Source organism: Sus scrofa, chromosome 4 (genome assembly GCF_000003025.6).
Source record: "Sus scrofa isolate TJ Tabasco breed Duroc chromosome 4, Sscrofa11.1, whole genome shotgun sequence".
Lineage (NCBI taxonomy): Eukaryota > Metazoa > Chordata > Mammalia > Artiodactyla > Suidae > Sus > Sus scrofa.
The window spans coordinates 101,457,463-101,483,461 of record NC_010446.5 but is presented as its reverse complement, the minus strand read 5'-3'; the positions used below and the strand labels follow the sequence as shown (position 1 = coordinate 101,483,461).

Genomic DNA, 25,999 nt, shown 5'->3' with positions numbered 1-25,999 from the left:
GCTGGTTCCTCCTGGAGGCTCCAGGGAAGATTCTGTTTTCTTGCTTTTTCCAATTTCTAGAGACCGCTAGATTCTGGCTCTTGTTTCTTCCTCCGTTTTCAAAGCACATCCACTCTGATCTCTGCTCCTACCATCCCACGGCCTTCTCTCTCTTTCTCTCTCACTCTGGCTCCTCCTGAGCCCGTCTAACGAGGATATTGTGATTATATCCACCCCCCTCGGATAACCAGGGTTGTCTCTCCACCTCAAACTCCTTCAGCTAATCACATCTGCAAAGTTCCTTTTGAATGACTATAAGAAAATATATTCCCAGGTTCTGGTCACTGAGATGTGGACGTCATAGTGGACCATTATTCCACCTCCCACACTATGGCATGTACACTATGGCATTTCTTAGTAAATACCAATATCTTTTTTTTTCCCCCTTTAGGGCTACACCTGCCGCATATGGAAGTTCCCAGGATAGGGGTGAAATCGGAGCTATAGCTGCCAGCCTACGCCACAGCCACAGCAATGCCAGATCCGAGCCACATCTGCAACCTACACCATAGCTCACAGAAACCCCAGATCCTCAACCCATGGATCAAGGCCAGGGATGGAACCCATGTCCTCATGGATACTAGTTGGATTTGTTACCACTGAGCCACGATGGGAACTCCAGAGCTCTTGGTATTGATCAGAGTTTCAGAGACTCTCACGAGCCTAACTCACAGGAGACCGGAGTACAAACCCGGAAGCTCCAGTGTTCATGACCAGGGGAGTGTGACCGCCACTCCTGTTCCCTGGCCCCTGTCACTCACAGCATTACCCTGTTAACAGGTGCCCTTCAAAATCAGCCTTTTAGCTTCTGCCTGTTTCTGTTTTTGCCACAAGGCTCAAAGACAATGGGATCTGGTGAGAAACAGACTCACCCAGCAGCCCCTTGCTGGCCTCAGGCTACCTGGAAAATAAAATAATTACTTAGAAGAATGGTAAGAAAAAGAACTGCATAATTGGAAGGGATGTTTTATACAGATTGTGATAAAATCTGATGAATTCTCTCTGTCCCACATCAGAGTACACCTTGCTAATGACCGCAGCGTTCCTGGCTGTCACATGCCTTGTTTTCTTCTCTTCCTCCTGGAACAGGGCTGGGTAGAGAGACACAGGAGAGACAGGAGGCAGGAGAGAGACACAGATTACCGGTGACACCATTCGAGCTCCATTCTGTCTGCTCTTGACCTTTTGGGACACCTGACGGATCCCTTGTCCCCTTGGGTCAGTATGGTGTTCATTGCATCCACTATTCTCATGCCCTGAAAGGTCTGGCCCCTGCCGACCTCCCCACCTTGTCTTAGGCCACATTCCCCCTTGTTCTCCCTACATGACAAGTGTTCAGACCTTCTGTCATTTCCTAGAAAAACCCATGCTTTCTTACCGAAGTGACTTTGTTCTTACTGTTCTCTTTTCCCCCACAGTTCACTAGGGCTCTTCCTCCACTTTCAGATCTGTTTCAGTGCTGCCTTCTCAGAGGCTTACCTGATGGTCCAATATAGATCCCATGCAGGGCACGCGCGCACGCTGGGCTGCATGTTCCCTGAGGGCAGGGACGTTATGTGACTTTTCAGCATCTTTATTCCAGTGGTTAGCGCACAGTAAGTGCCACCCAAATATTTGTGGGCAAGTTCCTTGAATGTTCCTTGACTGGTTCTGCTTTCCCTTCTGCCTAGAACTCTCCTTATTTCTTTGCATAATTGACTTCTTTTTTTATTTTTGTTTTGTTTTGTTTGTCTTTTCCAGAGCCGCACTCGTGGGATATGGAGGTTCCCAGGCTAGGGGTCTAATCGGAGCTGTAGCCGCTGGCCTACACCACAGCCACAGCAATGTGGGATCCAAGCTGCATCTGTGACCTACACCACAGCCCACGGCAACGCCAGATCCTTAACCCACTAAGCGAGGCCAGGGATCGAACCCACAACCTCATGGTTCCTAGTTGGGTTCATTAACCACTGTGCCACAATGGGAACTCCCACAATTGACTTCTTATTTGAGTCTCAACTCAAATATCATATTCTTGGAAAGATCTTCCCTGAGCATAAAATCTAAAATCAATGTCCCTTCACCCCATCCTCTCTATCGCATCTCTCAGTTTTATATCCTTCATCACACTTAAACCGTGAGATTATCTTGCACAAGTTTTCACTTCTTTCTTTTTTCTCTCCCACCAGAACATGAGAGCAGAGGCTATGTTTGTCCCAATTCAAAGCTTCATTCCCAGCACCTTCAGCAGCGCCTGGCTTCCAGGCTCCCAACAAATATGTGTTGACTGACTGACTGACTGACTGACTGACTGAAAACCCAGCACTCGGGACTGCACTCGCTGTGTGCTCTGCGTTATTTAATCCTCACCACAAGCTTGTAAAATAAGCACCATCCTGCCAGTAGTCTCATATTACAGAGATCAGTCATTTGAGAAGCTGGAATTCAAATCCAGATGTGCATGCTTTGCCAATGACACTTCACCCTTTACCTCGCAAAGTATCTGTTTTATGGCCCACAGTGTGAGTGTGGAGATCCCAGCTGGGCTCAAGTAGAAAAATGGGATTCTTTCTTCTCCCGCCTCGTCCTCCCCCATTGAACTTACCTTCCACAGGCACAGCAGCAGGGCCGCTGGACCTCCAGCACCCTCAGGTGCTTGGGTGGGGTGGGGCTGTGCTGGGGGTTCACCATGCGCAAGGAAGCAGGAGAGTGTACAGTAGTTGTCTGCTTCTGGCTCCAAAAGAGAGGGCCAAGAAAGAGCTGGCCCGGGCTCATACACGACCTTTCCCCCAAACTCATGAATCAGATCAGGCTCTCCTCCCAAGGGGCTGGGTTCAGGGGAGGGGAGGGAGTGAGGGGTCTGGAAAAGGGCAGAACTATTTCCTGATACTTCCAAGAGAGCCCAAGTTCCTGTTTTATGGATGGAGGCAAGAACATGGGGCGAGGGAGGACATTTGGCTCGCGCCAGCCCTCCAGTACAAAAGAAAAAACCCTGAGTTACAATAGAAGTTGGAGACAAGGGTGGGAGGAGTAGGAGTGGGAGTGGGTGGGGTGGGTGGGGATATCATCTACATTAACAAGATCAGGCTCAGCTCAGCCAGCTAATTCATCATATCACTCAAAAAAAAAAAAAAAAAACTGACTTAGCACCTCTGTACTACCTTTCAAGTCAAGTCTAAGCCTTTTCTCAGGATAGGACCACTCTGCAGGGTCATCTGCTTCCCCTGGCACCTCCCACTGCCAGCGCCCCTGGAGAACATGGTGTAATTCCTCCCAGCTCCGGGCTTTTGTACGCCTTATTTCTCCTCTACCTGGCTGCTTCCTACTCTGTTTATCCTTTATGCTTCCTAGATTAGGCGGTTGACCATGAGCAGTTTGAAGGCAGATTATGCTGTATGCATGTCTGCATGTCTGTATCCTTGGGCCTCTCAGAGGATAGCATCAACTTTTTAGAAGTCTGCCTGGTGCCCCAGGGCTGTGCTAGGGGCATCTCCGTCTTGCTCCCAAAGCACGTCAGCCCATCTCTAGTTATCCTTGAATGCTATACTTGAAATGTTGTTTTTCGTTCTTTCTGAGGAAAGAGGTGTGACTTGTGCACCACCACGCCCCTTGTATTATGCCATGGTACCCAGGCACATAGCAGGTGCTCAATAAATTAGTTTTGAATGAAATGCCAGGCACTATTAGAGGGAGATAAAGATGAGTCTCTGATCCTAGGAGGAGAACAAGACATGAAAGGTTCACGTATAGGTGGTACAAGGCACTGGGAGATAATTTGAAGACGACACCAAAGAAATTTAAACAGGAATGTTTCTGACTTTTTTTAGGGTAGAGATTCTTAAGCATCCTCCTTTCTACCTGGAAACAGACTCATCTATTGATTATTTTTTGATGTGTTTAAAAGTATCTTCAGTGTGCCCAGTATGAAAGTAGGCAGGGCATAAATAATAAAGAAAGAAAATAATGTCCAGGCGGCAGGTGTAGGAGGGCCTCTGGTGGTGAGTTGAACAGTACCTGAGAAGTTTGATTTGGGATAAAGGCAGGGGCTACTTACATTTTATAGACAGCAGGCTTTAGATTGTACACTGAATGGAAGTAGAGGGTGAGTCCTGGAAGAAGTGGAATGAAAGTGGTAACCAAAATGGGTGCTTCCCCAGTTGCTTTGTTAGCCCGTGGGCACAGGTCCACTGTCTTTGTCCAGGACCCCCAGGGCTGCTGGGCACCTCGTGAGAGGAAGAGAAACAGAAGTGCTGGAGTGTGGGACCAAGAAATCATGCAAACCAATAAACAGAACAGCCAAATTATCCTCTTTCCCATTGGGAGCATTTGCTCTAACATCGGATGTGTGCCTAGGGATTATCTGTCCAAAGTTTCATTAGAGTATCAACATTGCCTAATTCTATAGGATAAGGACCAAGCACTTGAGGTTTGCGAATGGTGCTGGAAAACAGAACACATCCGGTAACTGGACTGCCATATGTCTATAAAACTGAATTTAATTCACCTATGAGCATCTCTGATTTTACTTCTGATCCTAGGTGCCCTTAAATAACCCAAAGTGGAATTTTTCCAGTGTTCTGGGAGATGGGGCATGGAAGAGCATGTTTGTTGTGGGATTTAAACAAAAGGAGTTAAGAGCTGGGAAGTGCCTCCTTGGTCAGCATGTATATTAGGCCAGACGGACGTCTCATTTTCCTTTTCTTCTTTGTTATAATCAGAGAGGAAGCAGAGGAAGAAGAGACTATTGAACTCGAACAAACCTCCTGGCTGGTCCAAATACATCCAGGCCTTTGATCTCTTAAGCTCATAACTCTCATTGCATCCTTCATTTGAGATTAATCACTGCTTAGTGAGGTCTCAGAAACAGTTTCCTATTGCTTTTTACTATTTAGCTTTTCCATGTTTGTGTCTTTGGTATCCTTGATGTTACATCACCGAGGAAAGGGCTATGTCTTTTTGATATTGGAGCCGCTTCAGCATTCACTACCCTGTCTTGCACATAGTAGGTGCGCTCAATAAATTCCTGTTAAGGAATTCGTGCATGAGTCCTTAGGAGGAAAGAAGTGAGGGTGAAACATTTCTCTCACGATGAGAACGAGTATTTCCCAGTTTGTTTCAGATATGAATCAGCAAGTCAGCATAAACTGTGCTCACCAGGTGTAGGGAAAAGTTTTGGCTTAGATTGAGAAATTCATCTCTGGAGAATAATTAAATGGGCGTGGGATCTGAAGGCTCAGAACTGCGAGGAGGAGGCGGAGTCACAGAGAGTTGGAGCATTTCTGTCCAATCAGAAGGAGATGGTAGAAGCAGGAGGGGGAGATAAAGGGGGAGCGGGAGATCGTGAATCCTGCCCAGTTACAGAAGCCCGCCAGCCGGAAGAGCTGCTTTGCGGTTTGGTTTAGGTGTTTCTGCCCCGGGCGAGCTGCAGTTTCTGAGGCCGACTCCAGTAATGGCTTTTGCAAATCTACGGAAAGTGCTTATCAGTGATAGCCTGGACCCTTGCTGCCGGGAGATCCTGCAAGATGGAGGGTTGCAGGTGGTGGAGAAGCAGAATCTGAGCAAAGAGGAGCTGATAGCCGAGCTGCAGGTTAGATGAACGGGAGAAAGACGAGGGCTCGGTGGCATCCTCCGCGAACCCCGGCTCACCGAGCCCGGCCCAGCGCGCCCCACCCCCGCGCCCCACTCCCATCCCTGGTGTCAGTCAGTCTCGGGGTTTACGGAAATTGGGGGTTGGGGAGGGGGTCAGGGAGAAGTTGGAGGGAGGACCAAATGGTGGCAAGCTGCAGGATGCAAACTTTCCGTTCCGTCTGCAACTGCCTGTTTCTTGTTGGCATGCCTCCGCCAGCATTGCAAAGTGCAGGCTGCTCCAACTTGTCCTGCATGCTGCCCGCCGGATGCCAACGCGGCTCCCCCTTGCGCACAGTGGCCCTGGCAGTTCAGCGCCTCCTCTGCCTCGCGCGGAGGGCGCCGGGGGAGGAGCGCCAAAGTGGCTTCCCTCGGTGGAGCTCAGGGACCAGCGATCCTTCCCCGGCCAAGCCCTGGCTTGCCCAGCCAAGTCCTACCTTCCCTGGGGCAGCGGGGGGGTGGGGGGAGGTGGAGTGTTGGCTGGCGGAGTCCCAGCCTGTCTCGTGGCTGCTAGAGAAGCTGCAGGAAAGGCTGCCAGGCTGGGGCAGCAAACGGCATACCCGCCTTTCGTCTGATGCAAGACTGCTGAGAGTTTTCACCGCCCCTCGGCCTCCTGGGAGCTCTTGGAGGAAGGGGGACGGGCTGTGGGCTCCCGAGATGCCGGCGCGAGCCGCGAGCCGCTAGCCGCAGCTGTCCAGGCTTAGTCCCAGCTCTCCATGGCCTTGGCGGAGGTCCCCACCGTGGTCAGGAATGACCAGATCAGACTAGATCCCACACGCCCTGGAAATTTTATATTTCTTAGAACATCTTCAGGAACGTATCACCGTTTGTTGTGTTTGCTGTGTAGTCTAATTCAAATCTTTGTCTGCCTTGTTTGTCAACATTCTGTGGGACTTGGTGGCCTCGTCCAGGCTTATAACATTTATTCTGTGAACTCTTCAGTTCTTGGACTTCATACTTCTGTGCTGCATCCAAAGCCCAGGGGTCTCTACCCCACCTGTCAGAAGTATTCTCCCCGCCACTCAACTTCCACAGCCCAACGTGTAGGCTCCTACCTAGCTCAACCAGTTTCGGGGAGCCTATCCATCCCCGCCACCCTTCTCTGCTCCCCTGGTCCCTTACATCAAACCGCGGGGGCAGCTGCTGTTGCTTTAGCTGTGGGGCACTCGTATGCATGCTTCTCAGACTGTGCCAGTATCTGCTGCTGTGTTTGGCTGTTGAACCCCTGCCGTGCACTCCCCATGGTGCTGTTTACAGCCTGTGGCCTGTATTCAGAGAAGTGTCCGATTGGTTGGTCCCTGTCTTCAAAAAGCTTGTAGGCTAGTTAGGGAGCCTGGCCACCAGACGACACAGTACTTGACTGCTGAGACCCTCTAGAAGCCTGGCTGTTGCCTGATCTGCTGCAGCACAAGTGGAGATAAAGGGGTGATCAGCCTGGGCTCAGGACCTGATTCTCGGAGCACCCTAGGACTGGATGGGAGGCCAGTGCCTCACACCTGCCACGTTCTCTTTTGTGGAGATGGTGTCAATGGCTTTGGCTCTAGGTAGTAGCCAGAAGGCAGTGGAGTGGTCTCTAGACCAGTCTAGACCTCATCTCCACCAGAGCACCAGGTTGGGAAGTGTCCTAGACTTGGGGCTTTACGGCTTTCTTATGGAAATTAAGAAATTTTAATTAGGGCGGGGTGAAGGAGTGGTAAGTGTAGAATTGACAAGAATGGGAGGCCTTGGCCTGTAGTGGAGGGGTTCCAAGGAAGTCAGCGGGTGGGTGCTGGGAGTCTGGAGCTAGAACTTGGAGGATGTTTTAAAGGCATTGAAAACTCCTGGCAATGGAGTTCTTAACATGGCTCAGTGGAAATGAATCTGAGGATGCAGGTTCGGTCCCTGGCCTTGCTCAGTGGGTTAAGGATCTGGCGTTGCCATGAGCTGTGGTGTAGGTCCGCAGATGCGGCTTGGATCTGACGTTGTTGTGGCTGTGGTGTAGGCCAGTGGCTACAGCTCCAATTTGACCCCTAGCCTCTTTATGCTGCAGTGCGGCCCTAAAAAGACAAAATAATAATAATAATAATAAAATAAAATAAAACCCAAACTCCTGGCAGGAGAGGAGGAGGGGTGTTTGCTGACTATAGTTTCAGGGGACTTGGGAGTGCCCTGTCTTAGGGTCTTTGTAAAACACTAGGTTTGGAATGTGGGCGAGTCTCCTTGGGCCACTGGAGTGTCCTCATATCTGCACTCTGTCTTGCTAATCTGCATGGAGAGGTGTCTGGGTTAGTGCCCCCCCCCCCCCCCCATTTAAACCTTTCTAATACTGAAGGAAACAACCTGAAGACATTGTCTGAACCAGGCCTGGCCTCCATTGCTGCTCCTTGGTATTCTGAGCAGAGAGGGTTTACTGTCTCTCACAGCCGGTGGTTAGGAAGTACAATCATTCCTTAAAAACCTGCTTTCCAGTCTTGAAGCAAGTCACAGCTCATTAGTGGATAATGGGTCATGATTTGCATTTAAAAAAAAAACAAAATAAGCAATACCCAAGAGCCAATGCAGCTAGTCAGGCTAAGGACTATGTCAGGAAATTTGTTTCAATTATGTGTGTGATTGTGCTCTGTGTGTGGGGGTGGGGTGGGGGGGTAAGTGAGTAGAAAATCACAACTTAAATGTGGGTCTTAGTCAAAAGTTTGGAAAAAAACTGGCTTGGAAAAATAAAACATCTTGTTTGGAACTCAGCAAAACTTTTAGACAGTCTGCCCCCTTCCGTCAGCAGATGTCACATCTTAAATAAACCTGATATACAGGAACAGTTAATTCTGACCACTCATAAGTGGTTTTTAAACTTTCAAACTGACCCACACTAGTAAATTCATTTTATAGCATAAGTCAGTATTCACACACGTGTTCACACATACACTAAAGTTTCATGAAAGATACCCGTTAGGTATGTGCAGCCTTCTGATTTTTTCTTCTGTTTTATTAAATAGTAATGCTGGTTAGAATCCACCAAGCACAGGCGTTTAACTTAGGGAACCACCTTTTTATCTTAGAATTTTAAGAAAGGAAAAGAAGGGGGTAAATTTCCATTCAAGAGTCCATGTTTTGAAAGGCTCTTTTATAATAGCAGATTTCCAGCCTTCATGCTCAGATTTGGTTTGCAAACGTTAAAGAGCCATCTCCTTAATCAGGATCACACATATTGTGCCAAACAGCGGCCACCTGCCTTCTCTGTAGCTGGGGAACATGACCTGGAGGATTTAGGGTCATGACTTTCCCTAGGATTTAAGTCAGAGGCAGGAGCAATGCCAGAATCACCCCCAAGGCTGAGCCTGTCCTCCTTGGGAAAGGAAGCATGTGTGAACTTGAGGAAGGTGAATGGGTTTCCACTGCTGAATTGGCAGTTTGTCCAGAACAGCCATAAATCCAGCAGAACAGTGGCCTGCTGTTTTCCAGCTCCAAGGCAGCTGAGGGACTGGGAGTAGGGAGAAGGATGTGGGGAGAAAGATGAAATGTAACGACTGCTTGTTTCAGCTGGAGCTCCTACACAGATACACAGAAGAAAGTTATAAGGAGTTACAAGGCTGTGGGTGGATTTGCAAAGGCCTGCAGTGCATCAGTAAAGCAGAAGAGCGGGGCGGCACATCTTGGAGGGGTGACTTGGAGCCTGAGAAGGGGTCGGTGCCTGGGAGTGCCGGGGTGTTGTGGGATCCACAGGAGATAGGGTGGCACATAGGCTCTCAATAAATGTGTGCTGATTGAATGAAATAATTGCTGATGTGACTGAGTGAAGACTGGAATGGAACAGGGGTGGCTAAGGGTGTAAGAGGTCTTGAAAGCTTGGGAACTTGGATCATAAGCTGGTGCCCGGACCACAAAGAACCAGCATCTGCTGAGTGGGAGCCTGGAAAGGCAGATGGCTGCTTGGGCCCAGCAAGCTGTGCTGGTCTGGCTGGAGGCTCTTCGACTTGGCTTCAAACAATGCTAGTTTGAGGGACACGCCCACCCCTGAGGGAAAAGTCGAGAGAGGCTGCAGGGTAAATCTCCAGAAGGGAGATCCTTCCACAGAGAGGGGCTGTTCCTTAAAGGAAAACTCGAGGTCCTGTTTCTACGCTTGTCCCCAGGGCCTGCAGGAATAGCATGGGCCCCTGGGGAGTCTGCATCCTCCAATGCAGTCCGCCTGTCCTGTGAGAAGCAGAGTTTGGAGAAGGGCTGCCAGCTTTGGAGAGAGCCTTGCAAGAGCTTTCTGTTTCAGGACCCCAGGCATGAAAGGGCTCGGAGTCCCCATAAAGGCTCCTTTCCAGCTAGCTCTCTGCATTCTGGCACAGCCCCCAGGCAGTAGGGATGCTTAAAGTCCTTTCCAGAGAAGTAATTCTGTAGCCTCTCTTGAACAGTCAGCCCAGTGTTGAGAAGCTCTCCGGATCTAAAGAGGCTGCAGCATGAGCTTCCTCCCTCGTCTCCTCTTCGGAGAGAAAGAACCCTCTGCTCTCTCTGCGTGTGACTTGCCCAAACTTGGTCCTAGGCTCCAGGCTTGTGCACAGTAAACACAATGTGGGCCATGCCCTTGGAGCCAGATGCCCATGGCCTTTCTCTGCCTCCGGAGTCCGTGCAGTGGGGAGGGAAGAGAGACGGTTCTCAGGGGACCCAGCTGGATGCTCCCCTAGGGAAATGCAGAGTGACTTACACTCATGGGTGTCAGATCAGATGTGAGAGGGACCCCAAAGCATTTATGTTCCAGGAGACCAGGGGTGGGGGTGACATGGCTTGGCACAGTGACCCAGCTTGACAGGACAGCCCTAGGACTAGAACCCCAGCCCCTCGGTTCCCAGCTTGCTGCTCGGACAGGGACCCTTGCTGCTTCCTCACCAACCTGGGACAGCCAGTGTGGGGGCGAGTATGCTTACCTTCTCCTTTGCATAGGGGTTCTTAGTGGGCGTTTGGCAGTAATATCCTTATTCTGCAATTATACCTTATTCTGCAAATATATGAGCCTGGGCAAGACGGTCATGGGACCTGGCTTAGCCTAAGTAAAATGGCTGAAGAATCCAGAAAGTCGGATTTTTCACATATGTATCGTTTTAGTCTACTCTTTCCTGGGTTTCCAAGTAACTATAGCCCAGTTTAATGGTGCCCCTCCCCCCTTTACTTTGGTCTCTATTTTAAGAATTGTTTTTCTTTTAATAATCTGTCTTTTATTCACTTGTTTTATTCATTCAGCCAACCAGCATTTATTGAATGCCTTCTGTGTACCAGGCATAGGGAGTTACAAAGCAGAATCTGATCCCGTCTCTCTCCTTTAGACGGCCCATGTCAGATGGAGGAAGTGATGTCCATTGAGCAGGGCCAGATGTCATCCAGGTGTTGGACCTGTCCTGGCTCGTTTCTTCCTCACATGGAGGAAGGCCAAAGCGCAGAGTCATAGCTCCTCAGGGCTGGAGCTTGGATTTGAACCCAAGCCTGACGGACTGAGGCTGTCCGCTGTGTGTGCAGATACACATGCCTCTTTTCCTGAATATATCTAAAGCCAGCCGGCCTGCAGGAACTCGCTCTCTGGACAGAGAGGCTCTACCAGGTCTCTGTGACCAACTGTGGACTTGGGTGTTTCTGTTTCTGCTTCAGGACTGCGAAGGCCTTATTGTCCGCTCGGCCACCAAGGTGACCTCCGATGTCATCAACGCGGCCAAGAAGCTCCAGGTGGTGGGCAGGGCCGGCACGGGCGTGGACAACGTGGATCTGGAAGCTGCCACCAGGAAGGGGATCCTGGTCATGAAGTAAGTCGTGGGGGTAGGGGTGGAGACGGGACCGCCCGGAGGGAGGAAAAACCGGTAGAGAAAGTTGGGTCATGTGAGAAGGGCTTCCAGCAGGCCACGTGCTCCAGGCAGGGAGCGGGGTGGGAGGTTTGTCAGCACAGCCTACTGGTTCCCCGGGTGTTTGACACTGAAGCTCTCTATAATCTCGGAGGGCTTCCCAAACCCCCCACATTCTAGTTTTAAAACATAAAATGTCAGTGTAGGGGTGGAATCCGCACCCCCCCCCCAGGCGCTTGCACGTCTGCAGCCTGGTTGGGGATCAGAAGAATGTGAGTGCGCTGGTCTCCGTCCTGCCTCAGCCCCGCCCCCGCCGTCGTTCTGTCGGGAGCCCCGTGTTGTCGGCTCTGGGTCCCGATGCTCCCCACTGTGACGATGCACAACTTTTGCTGGTAGGCAGACTCTCCATCCTTTCTCTTCCTCCCTTCCCCTCGCCCTTCTGGGGTCAGGACCCCAATTTCTCTTTCGCACTCCAGGGTCAAGAGAAGAAGGGTCTCCTTTAGAGCTGTTTCTGCAGACGCCCGGGGCAGAGGTCATGGCCGCTTGCCAGCGCCGGGTGATACCCAGTTCTGGTTCCTGTCTGACACGTAGATGGTTATCCCTGGTGCACTCCTCTGTCCTCAAGCCTTTTCTCTTCTGTGGGGAGCCTCGTTGTCCTTGAGACCTTCCCCTCCTTCCCTCCACTTCCCTCTGTAGCATAGGGGTTACCTGACCTAAGCCTCTGCTTGAGTCAACATCCCACAGAAGAAACGGTCATGGTAACCCATCCTACATCCTGCTCTGGACCCGGGGGCACCAGTCCTTTTGCCCCCAACGCATGTAGCCTGGTCGTTTCATGGGGCCACAGGAACCCACTTGTTCTTATGGAAAAACAGATACTGAGAATCCTTTTTTCTTGATTTTTAGTTTTGTTTTTTTGTTTTGTTTTGTTTTTTTGACCACACCATGGCATGTGGAAGTTCCCGGGCCAGGGATGAAATCTGAGCCTCAGCCATGACCTGAGCCACTACAGTGACAATGCTGGATCCTTAACCTGCTGTGCCCCGAGAGAACATTTTGATTTTTAATTTAAAAAAAATAGAATCTTTTGATGTTTTTTTCTCCCCATAACCTTCATTTCCAGAGAAGCTGAGTCCCAGTAGAGGGAAGGGAGGTGAACATGTGTTAATAAATTATCCCCCCAAAAAAGCGCCTTTGAGAAAAAAATAGTTTCATGGCTTTTATGTCTATTTTCTTTTCTGTAAGATGGTAGAGTCAGCATTGCCCCATGATTCAATGTGTGAGGAAGCTTTCTCAGTGCAGAACTTGTTGGGAGACAGGAGACATCAAACAGGAGGAGATAAAAATATTAGCTTTGTTCCTAATAAAAGCCAGGTCAGGTAACTTGACGAAGGTCTGTGGGCAAGGGGCTGAGCTCTGCATCTGTCACAGGCACTGCCTCGGTAAGATCGACAGCTTGGAGCAGCAGGGATCTGGGCTTTCTGAAGGCAGGTCGACCCTGACATAAGAGAAGAGAGAAAAGGGCTGAGCCCCACATATCTCTCCCGATAGAGTGGAATACTTTTCTGCTTCGGGAGAAGTGAGTTGGGTAGAGAGAGGCCAGCTGTGTTTCTGTAGTGGAGGTCCCACCTCAGGAAAACATAGAGCCAGGGCAAAGGGGTTTTCTTCCAACCCTGTGGTTAGGGCAGGAGTACAGCACAGAACCCAGGGCGGTGGCGTGGGCTCGGCGGTTTGAACAGGTGAGCGCAAAATGTTGGTGAGGATGTGGAGGAAAGGGAACCTTTGTATACTGTTGGTGGGAAAGTAAATTGGTGCAGCCGCTATGGAAAACAGTATGGAGGGTTCTCAAAAAACTAAAAGTAGAACTACCATACGACACAGCAATTCCACTCCTTGGTATAGATCCAGAAAAACCAAAAGCACGCATTTGAGAAGATCATGCACCCCAGTGTTCATAGCAGCGCCATTTACAATTGCCAAAATATGGAATTAACCTCGGTGCCCATCAGCAGAGGAATGAATACAGAAGTTATGATATATGATCTATATCTATATCTATATATCTATATAGATATATATAGATATCTATATATATATATAGAGAGAGAATATACTACTTAGCCATTGAAAGAAGGAAGTTTTGCCATTTGCAGCAACATGGATGGGCTTGGAGGGTATTAAGCTAAGCGAAATAAGTCTGGCAGAGGAAGACACATACTGCATGATATTGTTTATATGTGGAATCTGAAAAATACATTAAACTAGTAACTATAATAAAAAAAAAGGAAACAGACTCCCAGATAGAACAAACTGTGGTTACCTGTGGCGGGGGGCGGAGGGGATTAAGAGCTACAAACCATTAGGTATAAAATAAGCTATAAGGATATTTTGCCCAACACAGGGAAACTCTCCAATATTTTATGATAACTATAAATGGAGCCTAATCTTTACAAGTTGTGAATCACTATGTTATACACCTGTCCCTTATATAATCTTGTACCTCAACTGTACTTCGATTTTTAAAAATGTAAAAGAAAAAAACCCTATAAAGTTAAAATGGAAAAGAAAGGACAGGTAGGCTCATGGAGCAGGAGAGGGAGCACGGCATGCGTTGGTCTTCCCACTGGGACGGGAGTGGGACTCCTGGGTCTGGCCCGCTGAGGTCCCCTCTCTTCTTCGCCTTTAGCACCCCCAATGGAAACAGCCTCAGTGCCGCGGAGCTCACCTGTGGGATGATCTTGTGCCTGGCCAGGTAAGTCCCTGACTTCTGAGCCGAGTCACTCTCTGCGGTATGTCAACTGTTTCGACTCCCTAAGTAAACTGACCAGAGAAACTTCGAAACGCTTCTGCTCAGCGACATGCAGGCTGCTAAGAACCTTCAAGGCCATCAGTCCTCCCCTGAAAGTTTTCTCTGGTTCTGGCACCACAGTCGGGAGGCTTAGGTGGCTTGCACCTGGAGGAGGGGCGGTTACCCGGCTGCTGCGTTACCTCGGAGCAGAGCAGGCTCACTGAGGAAATTGGTGTATGTGTGTGATCTTCTGTTTCTCCTTATCGTTTCCACCCTCCACGCCCACCCTCCGTGCCAGCCACTACAGTAGGTGTCCACACACACACACACACACACACACACACACATACACACACACACACGCACGCACACACGCATGCACAGTGCCTTCTCTAACCTCTAAGCCTTGCAATTGCCGTCTCTGCTGCCTGGAGCATCGTTCTCCATCATCTCTGTAACTCTCATTCTTGGAGATTAAGCTGAGTGTTCATTCATCCACTGGATTCCCTAGCTGGGAATTTGCTTTACTTTCCCTTCTAAGTCAGGCCGGTCTCCATTTAGTTCTGGGGAGTCCCTTGCTCATCTGCCTGGCCCCCAGGCTCACCTCTCTCACTATCCTCACAGATCTGTAGGTGACAGAATGCAATAGAAAGCTTCCCTGGGGTCCCTGTGCTGACCTGTGGATTCATAACGTCAGGGTCAGCGGCCAGTGGACACGGTGCACTGTGGGCATGAGTCCTGCTGTGCTGGGTGGTGCATTGACCGTGTGAGGCACGGCTGTTAAACAGGCGGTGAGTCCGCAGGAAGGGCTGGGAGCCAGTGGACAGGCAGGAAGCTTCTCCAGGTCCCTTCGCAGATCCTTGGCTCCTTAAACTGGGGAACCCAGGCTTCCAGGACCCTTTAACTTCTCTACGCAGGCCTGACACCTTCAGGGGCTGAGAATGGCACGACCCTTCTGCTGGGAGAGAGTCGGGGGGGAGTTCACCTTTGTTCTGACGTGTCCCTAAAGTGTCTACCTGAGATCTTGGATACTCACTGCGCTTCACTGGGTAGTGAAGAGGAGAGAAGGATAGAGAGAGGGTGGAGGAACGGGGAGGACTTGCACAGTGGAAGGGAACCAGCCTGGAAGAGGTTCCTGGGCTGCTGCCTGGGTCTCCCAGGATACCCGGAGAAGGGGCCAGGCCTGGCGCCCTTGTGTCACTTGTGCTATTAAATGCAGTGGTGTTTTTGGGGTGGGGGATTTGAGGGAAGGAAAGGTCTTAGGGCAGCTTTCTTTTACTCCCAATTTTTTTCTTGAGGTGGAGTTTCCTTTGGGAGCCAGGAATCTTTTTCATCCTATTCTAGGACCATCTTTATTTCAAGGAGTCGGCCAAGGGGTATGATTTGAGGGAAGCTCCCCTGTTCCCCATTCATCACGACCTTGCTCAATGAAGATGCATCCAAACTAGGAAACACATACCCTGTCAGAAGCAATGACCAGTCTCTGTGACCTGGTCTAATCAGGCCGCAGGAGGAGGGGACGGGAGGTGTGGACGGTAAAGTTGGGAATGTGGGACTACGTGGGTGGAGAGCCGGCCTGGATGGGCCTCCCTGGGGCGGGGGGGGCGGGGGGGGGGCTCTGAACAGAAGCAAACTGCAGCAGGTGAGGAGGAGGAGAGCAAGGACACGGAAGGGAAGCGAGGAGACCAAACAAGCGTAGGTTTGCTTCACTTTCCCTTGTAAGTCAGGCCCTCACCGGTGTCATGGATACCCCAGACTGGCCTGGTGAGGACCCCAACGTGTTGAAAGCTGGGGAGGCTCTGTGGCCGGCTGGCTGGAGCACCCTGGGAGCGGGTGGGGGTTTCCTGCGCTTCGTGGGGCTGCACACCCGCCCCTTGGCTGGCACCGCACTGTCGGGTGAGCAGAAATCTGGAGGTAACAGAACAGAAGAGGCGGCAGGGGTGGGGGTCTGTCTCCGGCCGTCGGGGGTGTGTTATTAGGCTGGCTTTGCTGAGGACGGAGCACTTCCTCATGGCCAGTCATTGTCCTTAGTGACGCCCTGAAGAGGGGCCCGATGGGCCAGGGCAGTGAGATGGAGCGTCTTCCCTGACCTTGTTCCTTGATCTTTGCTGAGTTTAGCCAGGAGTTCGTGGGCCTCTGATCGTAGAACAGATTCCCCCCTCTGCCTCACCCTCAGACGGAAGCCTGTGCCCTGGTAACGTGTAGACAGGAACGAAGGCTTTTCCTAGGAGGGCAGTGAAGTGGAAATACGGGAGCAGCAATCTTGGAATCTTCTCTTGCACACGCGGACATGCACACACCACTGAATTTCGTGGCCGGCAGGAGAGCCTGCATTTAAGTACTTAGGAGGCTAAAGGGTGGGGATGTCTTCCTTAACTTTGAGTTGATTCTGCTACTTCTAATTGAGGGATGCTGGGCAAGGTGTTTGACCCCCGGTGCCTCCCCAAATGCAGGTGTTGTGAGCATTGTTTCAACATTGCTTCCTATTTCTTCCTTTTTTGCTTCCAGATAAGCCTGGAGAACTGTGTCCCGCATGCCATGGCTTGCCCTCTGACCTTTAACTCTGCCCTAGCTTCCTTGGTTCCTTCGGAAAACCTCCATGTTGACCAACGGGAGGAGATAGGCTGTGGAGTGTGTGTGTGTGTGTGTGTGTGTGTGTGTGTGTGTGGTGGTGGTGGTGGTGTTGGGGAGGCAGGAGGTGGTGTGATGGTAGAAGTACGTGGACCACAGCACGCATCCACCCCAATCTAGCCTGACTCTCAGGGGAGAATAAGCAATCACTGTCCCCCAATATAGTGGAAGATGCAGGTTGTGGCCCTGGATACAATAGGAAAGTGGAAATCCTTGAACTTCTGGAACATTTGCTATTATCCAAGTCTCCTAATATCCCATTTCCTTATCCCTACACACCCCAAGGATCAGCGATTGCTTTTTAAACCCCCACAGTCACTCAGGTTGATACTCCAGTGGCCGAGATGGGATCAGAACCTCCTCCCAGACTCCTGGCTGGAGACAGAAACCCCAGGGCTTGCCAAGGGCTTGCCAAGGGTTGTCAGGTCCTGCCGGGGTCTCCCCACTATACTCCCTCGACCGTCCTCTGTTTCTGAACCTGAGTCCCCAGACCCCGCCCTGCCTGAGCTCGGTTCCCTAGGGGATGACTGGCAGAAGTGGTGGCTCTGCAGCCCTCGTGTGGCTCCTCCTTCCTGGGCTGGCAGGTGTCTGGGTGGGTGCACTGAATTTGTCTGTCCTCACAGGCAGATTCCCCAGGCGACAGCTTCCATGAAGGATGGCAAATGGGAGCGGAAAAAGGTGAGCAGCGCCCTTCCCTCATCCCACCTGGCTCCGTGCCCGAGGGCTATGCTGGGCGCTGACGGTTTTGCCTGTTTGGTTGCAGTTCATGGGAACAGAGCTGAACGGAAAGGTCCTGGGAATTCTTGGCCTGGGCAGAATTGGGAGAGAGGTGGCCACCCGGATGCAATCCTTTGGGATGAAGGTAAGAGGTCACCCAGATCCCTTCGATGTGGGGCTTCCTGTAGCAGTTTCGAAGAGGCAGCTTTGCTTGAGAGAAGCTAAAGTCTTTGTGCTCGGAGGGGCTGACCCAAGGCCCCTTTAAAGCCCTTGAGTAAATAGGGGGCAAAGCCAGGGAGGCAGAGAACGTTGACCTGCTGACCTTGACCCTTGAACTCAAAATCTGGCGATAAGTGATGGAGGTCCTTCAGCGCCAGGGTGAGGAACTGCCCTGAGTCCTTGTGTAGCCTGCCCTCCCTTCCTGCCCCTGCTGTGAGGGCCTCCTTGTGAGGGCTGCTTCTCTCTCCTGTGATAATTCAGAAACCAGGAGCACGTTTCTAGCCTTACAACAGAGCGACTGTCCATCCATCTTCTAGCCCCTTCCACAGTCCAGAAAAATCGGAGGGCGCTCACCTCTGAAATGATCACACAGCCTGTGGCGGCTGGGAGACCTCACACATTTCTCAGATCCTGGAGTTCCCGTTGTGGCTCAGAGGGTTAAGAACCCAACATAGTGTCCATGAGGATGCAGGTTCGAACACTGGCCTTGCTCAGTGGGTTAAGAATATGGTGTTGGGGCGTTCCCGTTGTGGCTCAGTGGTTGACGAATCCGACTGGGAACCACGAGGTTGCAGGTTCGCTCCCTGGCCTTGCTCAGTGGGTTAAGGATCCGGCGTTGCTGTGAGCTGCGGTGTAGGTTGCAGACATGGCTTGGATCTGGAGTTGCTGTGGCTGTGGTGTAGGCTGGCAGCAACAGCTCCAATTAGACCCTTCGCCTGGGAACCTCCATATGCCACAGGTGCAGCCCTAGAAAAGACAACAACAAAAAATTAAAATGGTAATAATAATAGTAATAATAATAAAGAATATGGTGTTGCCTCAAGCTGCAGCCCAGGTCCCAGATGCAACTTTGCTGTGGTGTAGGCTGGCAGCTGCAGCTCCGATTTGACCCCTCACCTGGGAACCTCCATATGCTGTGGGTGCAGTCCTAAAAAGTAAAAAAAAATCAAAAATCAAAAAATCAAAAATCAAAAATCATCCCTGGTCCCTGCCTCCCACCAGGGCTCTGCCTTATCCTATTCCGGGAGCTTAGTAGCTCTTCTGGTTGAAGGAGCATAGTCATCAGCAGCAGTGAGACCCCCCAGGACCAAGCCAGGAGACCTTGCCAAGGAGAGAGGCCATTCAGCCAAGAGAGGAGACCCTCAGGGGTGCCCAGGTGGCCCAGGGCGATGAGGAGCTAGGAGGGCTGGCTGACGTCTCCATGGTCACTCTGGCTGCCAAGGTATGGATTATGGGTTCAAACGGCAGCCGGGAGAGCTTTAGTTAAACATTAAAGAGTTTTGAAAATCAGATCATTTTAGGTCTAGAAAAATGTACATAGAGCCGCTGTGGATTTTCCCCTTACTCCCTCCTTCCTGCATGTCTCTCCCACCTCCGATATAGGAACGTTATAGATTAACCCATACTTGTGCTTTTTTTTCCCTCTTTTGGCTGCCCCATGGCATATGGAGTTCCCAGGCTAGGGATCAGATCTGAGCTACATTTGCAACCTCTGTGGCAATACCGGATCCTTTAACCTGCTGTGCTGGGCAGGGGTCCTGTGCCCTGGTGCTGCAGAGACACTACTGACCCTGTTGTGCCACAGCAGGAACTCCTAACCCTCAATTTTATTTCATTTTCTATTGTCTTTTTAGGGCTGCACCCACAGCATATAGAAGTTCCCAGGCTAGGGATCAAATCGGAACTGTAGCTGCCAGCCTACTCCACAGCACCGTGAGATCCGAGCCACATCTGTGACCTATACCACAACTTATGACAACACTGGAGCCTTAACCCACTGATCGAGGCCAGGGATTGAACCTGCAGCCTCACAGATACTAGTTGGGTTTGTGACTGCTGAGCCACAGCGATAACTCCCTAACTCTTAATTTTGTATCCACCTGTGGAGTTTGTAAGCCTTTGCTAAAGGCTCACAGCAAATGGACAGTGGATGAGCACCAGGTGGGCATTCATTCCATTGTACCACACTGGACAACCCCCCCTCTACCATAGCGATTTAAATCAGCCAGACGTTGTTCCTAAGCCTCAGCACTGGGAAGGGCAGGTGTGTTTTGGTAGCTCACTGGAGAGGTGGGCGTGGCGCAGCAGGATCCATTGATCATGAAAACAAACCAAAGCCACGTCCTTTGTGCAGGAGTGGCGAGATGCCCCAAGCCACAGGGAGGGGTCTGGGTAAAAGTTCAGCTCATGGAAAATTCTGATCAGCTAACAGCAGGGGTCAGGGGTTAAGTAAAGTTCAGGGCACACGTAAGCAAACAGGTGAGCATTTCCTTGTTGACATGGGACTTTGGGATGGTTGCCAGGCCCGGCAGCCACTCCACTACAGTCAGTCCCTTTCCGAGTGGTGCCCCAGCACACTGGACCCTCCTCGCTCAGGAACACTCACTGTCAAGGACTTGAGACTTGTCTGTTCCTCTGGTACCACTCAGCTATTCAACCACTGCTTCTGATAGGCACAGAGGGATGCAGGACCTTGGGCATCAGCCCTGAAAGTGGCTGACGCGGCTCAGAGATGTGTAGTGCCTGCTAATCTGTGTCTCTGGGCATAGCACGCCAGACATGCCCCCATGTTTTATTTCCAGCATGGTGTTTAGGGCATGGGTGCTTTCTTGTGCGTTGCAGTACGTAGCTGCCTCGCTGGGGGTTTTCTTCTGTCCAGATGTCTCTGGAGGGTCACCCAAGACCGTCTTGCTTCTTTGTAACCCCTGAAACACACCTTGCAAAGTACCCCCCACCCCAGCCCCAGCCCCTCAAGAGCTGCCCGGTTGGGTCCTTCCCTGGCCCAGCTGGCCTCTCTTGGTGTCCGCTGCTCACTTTGAGCCAACTCCCTAACACATTTCTGTGTCCTAACACGTTCTGAATTTTGTCTCAGGGCAGAGAGTTCACTGGCCTGCATCACCCGAGCCTCTGTTAATGTTGGAACAGTTGTGGCGAGCAAGATTTTCAAAAGGGCAAAGAAGGAAAGAAGATTCTTGAATAATTGTAAAGGAGACAGTTTATCAGCCTCCAGAGAGGATGCTCTCTGCTTAGGGTCTTAAACCCGGGTGGCTTCAAGCTAGTCTTGGTCATGAGACTCCCCAGAGGTCTTATATCTCGATGCTTTAAAATTATATTTTAATTATATTTTAATCATGTAATAAGTGAGAGCATTCTCATGAAAAAAAAGTTGAAATATAGATCAAGGTCTAGATTACTATCCCAAACCTAGTTTCCTCATAGGTAACAACAGTTTGGTCTGGGTCATCTCAGATTTTTTTCCTATGTACTTGCATGAAATGCAGACCATTCTCTGCCTTTAGAGGAGTTCTGTGGCTAGAGAGAATAGAATGGTGTGCTGTTTAGTGTGGTTAAGATAAAAACGTCTATCTTGGAATACAGAGGTTTACCATATTTTTAAACCATTGCGCGGGATTGCGTTGTAAGGCCAAAGAGCTTGTATCTGGCCATTCCCTCAGTGATGGATGCTGGTGAGCTTGGTGCTAAGGGTTTAGTGCCCGGTTCAAGGATGGATCGGTCTCAATCTGGAGGCAGGTAGTACGGAACGGTGGGGGGTTCGGCCTTGTCCACCATTCTCTTCAACAGCCTGGGTGATGAGTCGTTTGTGGCTGATAGGAAGTAGGGAGAAGTAGTGAACAGCGCAGAATCAAGTCCTGAAAGACATAGGACGTCTACAATAGGCAGACCCTTTAATAGGAAATGTCACTGGAATGCATATCAGTGCCCTACATATGAGCCCCCAAAGCAACGAGACTTGGGTATGGGGGAGATGATAACAGGCTTTTCTAGAAGTTCCTGCTGTGGCGCAACAGGATTGGCGGCATCTCTGGAGCCCTGGGATGCAGGTTGGATCCCCAGCCCGTCACAGTGGGTAAAGGAGCCAGTGTTGCCACAGCTGCAGCGTTGCCATTGCTGCAGCTCCGGTGTAGGTCAAAACTGTGGCTCAGATCTGATCCCTGGCCAGGGAACTTCATATGCCACGGGGCCGCCAAAAGAGAAAAAAATTAAAAAGGCTTTCTAGGGGAGGAGGCCTTTGGTTGATAGCAGTGTGGTTAACAGTGATTTGGTTGACAGGAAAGATTCCGTGACTTGCAGCAGCATTAAAAGGACAATGGCTTTCAGAGCAAGGGAGGTGACATTCTTCATGCTCTGTACCTAGCAGCCCCTAAGTGAGTATTTGAGAGTAGTCCAAGTTCTTCAGAACTGTGGAAGCTTTAGAGACATCGGGGGTGGGGTGGAGCTCATATCCGTGCTCCCGTAGAAAGGGTTGGAGGTACGGGGGTATCCAAGTCCAATCAAGACTTGGGGAGTCATGGAGTTCCCCTCGTGACTCAGCAGGTTAAGAGCCCAACATAGTGTCTGCGAGGATTCGGGTTCTATCCCTGGCCTCACTCAGCGGGTTAAGGACTCAGAGTTGCCGCGGCATAGGTCACAGATGCGGCTCGGATCCCAAGTTGCTGTGGCTGTGGCAGTGGTCTCAGATGCAGCTCTGATTCAAGCCCTCGCCTGAGAACATCCATGTTCAGCAGTAGAGCTCCAAAAAGACAAAAAAAAAAAAAAAAAAAAAAAAAAAGACTTGGGAGTCCTACGGGAAGCCTTCGAATCGCCAATGAGAAGGCCTAGAAGAGTTGTGCTAAGAAGCAGATCCACGGCGGACCACTAGCTGCAAGCTGGAAGGACAGAGCTACAGATAGACAGAGCTGGCCCAAGATGGAATGAGTGGTCTCAGGAGACTGTGAGCTCCCATGACTGACACATAGGCAAGCCTGGCTAACTGCTGGGCCAGCCTGTGAAGAGGGGATGGTGTGAACATCGGCAGATAGGTAGAAGCCCTGACATCTCTGAGCATCCACCAGCTCCATGGCTACCAGTTTCTTTAGTCTGTGAGATGGGCTTAGCAGTGAGTTCACTGTGTGGTCCTAGGAAAGGGTGTCAAGTTATTAAGGACTGGGTTTGTTACAGTCACCTTTGGAGAACAACCTGATTAAAGACAGTGGACCAGAAGGCATAAGGGACACTTGGAATAGTGCTCCTTGGGCTGGCTGGGGCAGGACAGCAAAGCATATGAAGGTGTTTTTTTGTTTTGTTTTGTTTTGGCTGCACCCATTGGATGGAACCAGCACCACAGCGGCAACCCAAGCCAGGGTGACAACACCCGATCCATAGGGGAACTGAGCCATAGGGGAACTCCCAAAGGTTATCTTTATCACATCCTTTGGTCCTGGCACTCGGGGTCTTATCCTGTGCCTGATCTGTCCCCTGGGCTGTTAATCACCACTTAGGCTATTAATGGATGACTGATGTGTGACCCTCTCTAAGGTGTCAGGATGTAAGAGCTGCCTCCTTCATATCACAGGAGAGACCTTCTCGTGCTCAGATGCTGGGGAACCCCACCCTCTTCCCTTCCTTTCTTTGTGACCCTCTGGTCACTCAGGGAAGAGAGCACTTATCTGGGTGGCTTCCCAGTGTCACCTGGGGTATGGGTGGGAGAAGGCCCACCTGTGATGCTACTCCCAGCCAGCCCAGGCCTGGAAGGAGCCTTGGATGCCACCCAAGAGCAGCTGCTGACCCGCTCTGAGCCTCAGGTGTAGATGTGGATTTCGAAGTGGTTCTGGCAGCCCGCTGGAGTTCTGAATCATTGGGGTCTTACCCTCTGTAGTATCCTTTATGCTTGAAACTTTTTCTTCCTGGTGTTGCTGGTTAGCAGGGTACAACTCAGGAGGCTCAGCTCCTTCAAGCTGGCCCGTCCCCTGGAATGTGTTAACAGGCCCCTGCCAGCCAGGAGCTGAGCCTTGAACTTTCTTATCAAGGTTTTCTGAGGCACAGACCAGCATCTCTTAACAGTTTCTTTGTGGCCAGTGGTGTGATGAGTCCGATGTTAGCCCAGAGAGACGGACGTTGACCCCGAGGCCCCAGTGGTCACCGATTCCTTCAGATCCTGCTCATGGTAGTGAGGTCTGCGTGTTTGATCCTGGGCTTTCAGTGACCCTCTGGGGTCAATGCTGTAATCCTGGTTTTACAGATAAGGAAACTGAGGCCCAGGGAGGCTGATCATTTGCTCAAGGTAATAGGACTAGTAAGGGGTGGAGTCCAGCTCAGACTCTGGGCCTCCTGGGTTCCAATCTGGTGCTCTTTGCCCCACGCCGCTGCCACCACCATCTTTATTCCTGATTCATGGTAATTAATCAGTCCTGGTGCCACGTCACTGCACTCAGCGGTTGGCATGCAGAACAGGCAGCTCCCCTCTCAGTCTTTCCTGCTGCCCTAGAGCAGTCATTTTCAATTTCTTCCCAGAGCCTCGGGTGTTAGACTTAGTAAGTGGCCTTAGGGACTTCCAGGGTGCGGGCCCAGGAAGATAGCAGGTGGGAGTCTCTGTGCCCTCCCCCGGCCGCTTTGAATTGATCTGGTTTTATATGGGGTTTCTGTTTAAGGCTTCATTGTGTGGGCTGAGAGTTCAAGGCTAAGTGCCCAAGTTCAACCCCGGGCTGGAGGGAGGGCATAGCCGTCAGGCCCCTCAGGTGGAGCCCCTCTATCCCGAAGGCCTCCTTGCTCTCCAGGCCCTGTGAGCCAGCGGGACCAGAGCAGCAGCCTCTCAAGGCTGCCTTCTCGGCCAGCACTCGGACCTGGAGCCCTGTTGGAAAAGCTGTGCTTCCTCTGTTGCCCCCACATCAGGAGTCTGACCAGGCGCTGGGATTGGGGTGGGAAATCCCTTTCTGCATCTCCTGACGCTCCTCTCTAAGCTCGACATTGTGTACCCGGAAGCGCCCCAGCTTTCACATGTTAGGACACGTGACCTTTCCAGGACACATCAGGACCTGACGTCGCCCTTCCATCTCCCCAGACTCGGTCTCCTGGTGTAAGAACTCCAGCCCATAGCTGAGTTCAGCTCCTGCGCGCCCTGCATATCTCCTGTGAAAAGTGAGAAGAGGGGTTTTTCTCAGTCGAATCCCTCCCCTGCCATTGCCTGCTGATGAACGAGGTTCTGTCTCTGAAAAAAAGCTGTGCCAGGACCTGCTGACCACCGTGGCAGAGGCTTGTCCCCCGTCCCTGTCCAGACACCTGCAGGGTGCCCTGGGCCAGGCTCAGCCTGCAGGACCCTTGCTTCCCACAGCTCCATGCTGCTTCTTGGCCCCTGAGAACCCAGAGGTGACAGAGCTGTGTGAACTCGCTCCATCAGGCTGGCTGGGTGACCTCCTCCGGTTCCCATCCTCCGCCCCCCAATCCCGACTCCACTGGACAAAAAGTACAACTGGGTTAGAGAAGAACGGGGCCAATGTTCCAGCCAGCCTCCGAGCCAGCCGACAAAGAAGACTCATGGGAACGAGGGCAGGATCCTCCCTCCCTGGACAGGTTGCATCTGCGGGATGGCCCCGTGGGTCTGAGGTGGCCCCGGGCTCACGGTCCTGCAGGGCACGGAGCAGGCAGCCTCTTTCCATATACATCCACTGAAGCTTGGGGAGGGGCCCACTTGGCCTTTTTTTTTTTTTTTTTGCCCCACAAGGCTGATGATGAAAACTGCCATCCAAAACCCATACCTCGTACACGACGGTTTTCAGTTTTTTTTTTTCTAGGAGGCCCTGACTTGATCCAGCGATCTTCTTTGCCATTATTTTCTAAAATAACTTTCATATGTCCCTAACTTCAAAAGAAATTCATGGTCAGTGGGGAAAAGTGAAAAGAGCATAGGAACATGTAAAGGAGAAAACACCCATCACTTCTACCACCCAGAGGTAACCCCTGTGGAAGTGTTAGACTTCGTGTTCTTTCTGTGTATCTATTTTTCAATCCTGGGCCAACTCTGCACATTTTCTCAGGGTAAGGGAGCTTTCTTTTCGTGGAATATTGAATTGTTGGAAATCAGAGCAGAGGGCCCACCTCTGAAATTGTCCACCTGCTCCTTTGCTCAGGGCTGAGGACACAGGTCTGGAGGGAGGGCACTGACTTCTGCCTTGACACACAGGAGACGACAGCTGAGGCAGGACGCAGGCCTGTGCCCTGGTTCAGGGTCCAGATCGTGGATCCTGCAGGCCTGCCCAGCTCAGTCAGCTGCCCTGCCTTCTTGAGACCCCGATGCCTTTGAGAGTCTTAGGGCTCTGACTCCTCTGCCCCCTGGAGAGCGTTCCTGGCCTGGGCTGAACCCATGGAGAAAGCACTGGGGAGGCCTCCTGGGTGGACCAGGCAGAAAGGGGGTAGGTTTTTGCTCTTCACCCAGCCA

General features: G+C 51.1%; 1 protein-coding gene across 1 annotated transcript in view; it reads left to right on the top strand.

Annotated features, from left to right (window-relative positions):
- PHGDH (phosphoglycerate dehydrogenase) overlaps positions 5,318-25,999 on the top strand; it is a 32,168-nt gene continuing 11,486 nt past the window's right edge. The window contains exons 1-5 of the mRNA NM_001123162.1: positions 5,318-5,605; positions 11,245-11,396; positions 14,119-14,184; positions 17,475-17,529; positions 17,615-17,713. Coding sequence (NP_001116634.1) covers positions 5,468-5,605; positions 11,245-11,396; positions 14,119-14,184; positions 17,475-17,529; positions 17,615-17,713 — 510 coding nt within the window. The 5' untranslated portion in view covers positions 5,318-5,467. The remainder of the gene's footprint in view (positions 5,606-11,244; positions 11,397-14,118; positions 14,185-17,474; positions 17,530-17,614; positions 17,714-25,999) is intronic.